Raw genomic sequence first — 6,341 nt, 5'->3', positions numbered from 1 at the left:
GGATGGGATAAATGCAGAGCACTAATTCCGAGTATGGGTCACCATACTTGGCCACATGTCACGTCACTTTTCACTTTTTCACTTTTCACTTTTCAATATTACAGCGAGAATAAAAGTTAGGCCTTCTTTCTTTGTGTGAACATTTGGGCGGCGTTATGCAAATCTTCCCACATAGTGAGGTAGATATGTGGGGGCGTGTTCGAACGAGCCGTTTTAGGTAGGCGTGATTAACTCTTAACTTTTATAAAGAATATCTCTTTGGATTTGAGACTTTAGTCTTTGCAACTTTACAGATCTTCTTTATGCACCAAGAGCTTGTAACACTCCAAAGAGAAAGGAAAAAATGAAATCGCATCATATGACCCCTTTAACTGATCATGTGACACTGAAGACTGGAGTAATGATGCTGAAAATTCAGCTTTAATCTCAGGAATTAATTACATTTTACAATATATTCACATAGAGAACAGCTACTTTAAATGATAATAATATTTCACAATATTACTTTTTTTGCTGTATTTTTGAGCTAATAAATGCAGCCTTACTGAGCAGAAGAGATTAAAATTCTTAATTATTCCTAACTTAGGCATATACATAAAATAATGAATTAGTTCATTTTTTATTATGATGCTTTTCATTATTTAATTAAACATGCATTGTCTGCTGAATATTCAGCTTTGCATCACAGGAATAAATTACATTTCAAAATATGTTAAAATAGAAAACAGTTGTTTTAAAATGATTAAAATTAAAATTAAAATTAAAATTTTTTTAAATTGCTGGGTAGTAACTGATTACATGTAATCAGATTACAAAAAAAATTAAAATGCTAAAAAAAAAAATTACATATAGATAATTTACTGCCAGAGTGTAAATAATACAATATTTATTATTACAATAATAATACATTGCATATATATATATATATATATATATATATATATACACATATTTATGGTAACACTTTACAATAAGGGTCATAAGTTAACATTAGTTAACTACTTTAGTTAACACGAACTAAGAATGAACAACACTTCTACAGCATTTATTAATCTTAGTTAACGTTAATTTCAACATTTACTAATGCATTATTAAAATCAAACGGTGCTAGTTAACATTAGTTAATGCACTGTGAACTAACAATGAACGACTGTATTTTCATTAACTAACATTAACAAAGATGAATAAACACTGTAATAAATGTATTGTTCATTGTTTGTTCATGTTAGTTAATACAGTAAGTAACATTAACTAATGGAACCTTATTGTAAAGTGTTACCATATTTATTATACCTAATTCTTCTTTTTGTCTCTTTTAAATGAGCTTTTACTGTATTCATATGATAGAATGGCCATGAGATGCATACTTCATAATATATAAATAATGCAGTTTAGAGCAGAAGTGTGCAGATGCTGATGAATGTGACTGTAACACCATTTGATTGGATTATCCTCATGTGAACTGTTTATTGTTCAGTGATTGTGAATAGAATACAGATTATAGATGGTGAAGTAGATATTCAGTCCCTTAATAGCAGATTAAACCAGGAATACGTCGAGCTCAAGTGGATTTACTGAGAAAATACTGTTTGACTGGCAGTGCTCAGAGTGACATACTACTGTGTATGAAAGAAAGAAGTATGCAATATGAATTTAGGCACAAAATGGAATTGGGATACACATGGAATGCCCAGATGATCTAAAATTGCAATAGTGTATACTATAATGCAGTGCACTTTTTAGGGACTTTCCCTTTTTAGGGATGAATGGACCGGACTTTATGGTTTTTAACCTTTCTCTCTCTTTCTTGACTTAAAAGAAGGTTCCTGGAGACACTGTTTGTGCAAAATCGTGATCGCTGCTGTTAAAAAATAAATAAAATAGATTTAACCCTTGCACTGTGCTGAAAATCCTTTACCTAATTTTAACCAGCCTTTTCAAAATCATTATGTTATATAATCACCAAATATTAGATTCGATCGTTTGATTGTTTACTTTTTAATTTAGCACAACATTATTTGTGGATAATTTTAGCAATATTCACTCAAAAACTGAAGTGCATAAGCTCAGATCAACGAGGCCTATGATCAATCAGTTCTAAACAGAAACACAAAACCTGTGCTGATTGAAACAAAATCAAGTGGACAAAAAGATTAAATCCAATATTTGTTAATAATATAGCATAAGAAATTAAATTTTTTTAGGCCGGCCATTTTTGATCGGGAACACCACAAGTGTAACAAGGTGGGGAAAAAATCCCCAAAACAAAACAAAAAAATATTTGAATGACTGAAGTTTGATTTAACAACAAATCGAAATAGGAACAAAAAGAAATAAAGAGATTTTCTAATAGGCTAATAATAATAATAATAATAATAATAAAAAAATAAAAAAATAAAATAAAAAAATAATAAAAAAAAAATAAAATAAAATATTTTTTTATTTTATTTTTTTACGTTTTTGTTCAATGCAATAACATTAACTAGCATTTTTAGGAAAAAGAAAATCCTCTCCAGGTCAAAATGACCAAAACACAACATATGGGTGAATTCAAAGGAAAAACAAATTTATTTTTCTGACCTCATTGGCATAAATATATATATATTTTTAAAAAATTTTAAGCTTAAACTTACTTAATAAAAAAAATTCAAAATACAAGACACAATATCTTCTCTCATTTTGCTTCTCAAGTAAATGTATCTTGACGTAAAAAAATGTATTTGTATGATATTTGTACTGGAAATCATTAAACATACAGTATGTGTACTGAAAATGTCCCCTGCCAACAAGTTCAGCTATTTGCACTTAGTGTAAATCAACACTGCCTAATATATAAGACATAATGTGCATTATAGTATATATGTATATATATATATATGTATGTGACCCTGGAGCACAAAACCAGTCATAAGGGTCAATTTTGTGAAATTGAGGTTTATACATCATCATCATCTGAATAAATAATCTTTCCATTGATGTATGGTTTGTTAGGATAGAACAATATTTGGTCGAGATACAACTATTTGAAAATCTGGAATCTGAGGGTGCAACAAAATCTAAATATTGAGAAAATCATCTTTAAAGTTGTTCAAATGAAGTTCTTAGCAATGCATATTACTAATCAAAAATTAAGTTTTGATATATTTACGGTAGGAAATTTACAAAATATCTTCATGGAACATGATCTTTACTTAATATCCTAATGATTTTTGGCATAAAAGAAAAATCTATAATTGTGACCCATACAATGTATTGTTGGCTATTGCTACAAATATACCCCAGCGACTTAACACTGCTTTTGTGCTCCAGAGCTACACATATATATATGCATGCATTATACAGAACGCTAGTAACACAAGCAGTGCGTCTCAGAGATGAACTCGCTAATCAGAGGTCAATATCAACATGTTTATATAGTGTTAATGACGGATTTGTGAAGGATGATTGTGTTGAAGCTCTGATGAGTGCATGCATACGGCACAGCATCGCTCTCTGACGGTCTCGCTATCATCATAGCGGAAAGAAACGCTTCTTTAGCGATCAGAGAGAGAAGATGGGCGCTGGAGATATAAAGGTGGCTGCTGAAATATTGAAGAGCGCGAGGAAGAACGGAGACAGGCACTGATTGAATTAGCAGTGTTTCCGCGGATCAACTCAAGGTGGCCCGAGTCAAATATTAGACTTCATAACCTGATTTAAATGAGCTTTCATCTCACAGATGCGTTTGGTTTTAAATGCACATTGACCCAGATATGAGTGCGCTTTGTAGCAGAGACTAATGAGAACTCGCTGTTAAATCAATAGAGTTAAGGTTAGAGTTTTAGGGGAATATTATTAGCTGAGTGCAGATTAAATGAGAAATCAATAATGATTTTTGTGTTGCACTCGTTCTGAAAAACAAGGAGGTCGAGAGGGAGATATTGATGTCGGTAATAAAACATCTTTGGCGCAGTTGAAGAGACTGAGGTTAAGATCACATTGAACCCTAATAAATGAATCAGTATGTGTGCTGTTGGATTTACAGTAAAACCAGTAGAGAGTTATAAATGAATGAGAAGAGCAGCTCAGATCGTCTGATGAGAAATATTTGAGATCCAACTCTGACTTTTGATCGTTTGGCAAATCTGAGCAGAGTCTGAGACATCGTTGAGATCTCATCTGAAACTCGAGAGATTATTGAAGTCTTTTTGGTGTTTTTGGACACACTGTGTGTTTTATTGAACTAGAGAGAATATGAGAGATGTTTTAGTCTTGGTGAAACTAAGATTTGTTTTAAAAATACTTGTTTTAAGTATAAGCCTTATTAATTTTGTGAAAAAAAGTACCAAAAAAAAAAATAATTTTTTTTTTGTATAAATTATTACAAATTATTTATTAGGTAAATAATTAACATGTAAATGTAACATATAAATATAATATATAAATAATTAATTTAAAAATATTTATAAAGGAAACAATGTTTTGTTTGATAGATTTTGTTCTTGTTTTAGGGATACAATGCACTAAATTTTGTTAGGTCTATGCTTAACGAAATTTCCATTTCAAAAAATAAATAAATACATAAATAGAAAATAAAATAATTATTTTCTGGAAATAAGTTTTAATGCCTTGTGCAATTTTGCATTTTAGGTAATTATATCTTAACTTGTAGATATAGTAACTTTAAGTCAAAATAAAAAATATTTATATTTTTTAAAGGAAATAGTTTTGTGTGATATAGTTTGGTTTTGATGCACCAGTCATTATGCACATTATAGTGAATAAAATTCTTAGTCATGAATAAGAGAAATATTTGAGTTCCTAAGGTCTTTGGCTCTCGTTTGCAAACTTTGTTTTTTGTCAAAACTGATCAGAGTTTGAGACACTCTTGAGATCTCATCAGAAGAACCGCATTTATCTGAAATAGAAATCTTTTGTAACATTATAAATGTCTTTATCATAACTTTTGATCAATTTAAAGCATCCTTGCTAAGTAAATTTATTAATTTCTGTAATTAATAAATAAAATAAAATAAATAAATGACAGTTTAATAGATATTCACATAGAAAACAGCTGTTTTAAATTGTACAAATATTTCACAATTTTACTGCTTTTGCTGTATTTCTGATCAAATAAATGCAGGCTTGGTGAGCAGAAGAGACTTCTTTAAAACACATTAAAAATCTTACTGTTCGACTGGTAGTGTGTTTAGCGTGTGAATTAACGGCTCGTCTGTGTTTCTGCAGTGAACACGCCACACTTTCTCCATATCAAAGGCGTGGAGGTGAACGCCAGACAGACCGCTACGTTCCTCTGCACCGTCAACGGAGAATGGAGAGACAGCTTCAACCTCTGGCTGCAGGTCAGACACTCTCTCAACTGCAAGAGTCTTTTCATTGATGATGATGATGATGATGATGTGTGTGTTAATTAGGGTTGGGAACCCTAGGTCAGGTCATTTCAAGAGTGATAAACAAAGTGATGGAAAATATTTATTTTCATGCATTTTAAATGTTTAAAAATGTGGAAACCACTCATTGCATCACACCATCTCCTGACTGCATTATTATTTGTAAAATAGGGGCTTTATGGCATGTGTGTATACATGGGTATATGTATAAATGTTAATATTTCATTAATTTAGGGAAATGAACAAGTGCTTGGCCCTCAAGGGACTATTTGGCCAACCTGCTTATTCCTGCTTGAAAAGCAAAATGTTATTGATAGTGTAAAAAACAAACTTTGAAGCACATGTGATTGATGGACTAGCATTACTCAACATTACTTACTACCCTCCAGCAACACTACATTCAATGAAGGTAAAATAGTGAAGAAAAAACAATAATAGTTAATCTAAATGGAACCGGAACCGGGAATCGTTAGGCAAAACTGGAACCGGAATCGGAACCGGAAAATTTCTTACGATACCCAACCCTAGTGTTAATGACTGATGAAGAGGCAGTGACAGAATCCGTCGTCACTGCAGAACACTCGCAAACAACAGAGCAACCAAAAATGAGTTTCTTCACATTTGTGACCCTGGAGCACAAAACCAGTCATAAGGGTCAATTTTTGGAAATTGAGATGTATACATCATCTGAAAGCTGAATAAATAATCTTTCCATTGATGTATGGTTTGTTAGGATAGGACGATATTTGGCCGAGATACAACTATTTGAAAATCTGGAATCTGAGGGTGCAAAAAAATCTAAATATTGAGAAAATCATCTTTAAAGTTGTCCAAATGAAGTTCTTAGCAATGCATATTACTAATCAAAAATTAAGTTTTGATTATTTACAGTAGGAAATGTACAAAATATCTTCATGGAACATGATCTATACTTAATATCCTAATGATTTT

General features: G+C 31.3%; 1 protein-coding gene across 1 annotated transcript in view; it reads left to right on the top strand.

Annotated features, from left to right (window-relative positions):
- Window positions 1-6,341, top strand: part of LOC107723777 (receptor-type tyrosine-protein phosphatase mu-like) — a gene marked incomplete at its 3' end in the record, with an annotated part of 134,985 nt that overhangs the window by 93,658 nt on the left and 34,986 nt on the right. Inside the window, exon 5 of the mRNA XM_016532488.1 lies at window positions 5,227-5,342. Within this exon, the coding sequence (XP_016387974.1) occupies window positions 5,227-5,342 (116 nt within the window). The remainder of the gene's footprint in view (window positions 1-5,226; window positions 5,343-6,341) is intronic.

This window comes from Sinocyclocheilus rhinocerous, unplaced genomic scaffold (assembly GCF_001515625.1).
Source record: "Sinocyclocheilus rhinocerous isolate Xijiao unplaced genomic scaffold, SAMN03320098_v1.1 scaffold94, whole genome shotgun sequence".
NCBI classification, from domain to species: domain Eukaryota; kingdom Metazoa; phylum Chordata; class Actinopteri; order Cypriniformes; family Cyprinidae; genus Sinocyclocheilus; species Sinocyclocheilus rhinocerous.
This window is presented reverse-complemented; position numbering and strand designations above follow the sequence as displayed.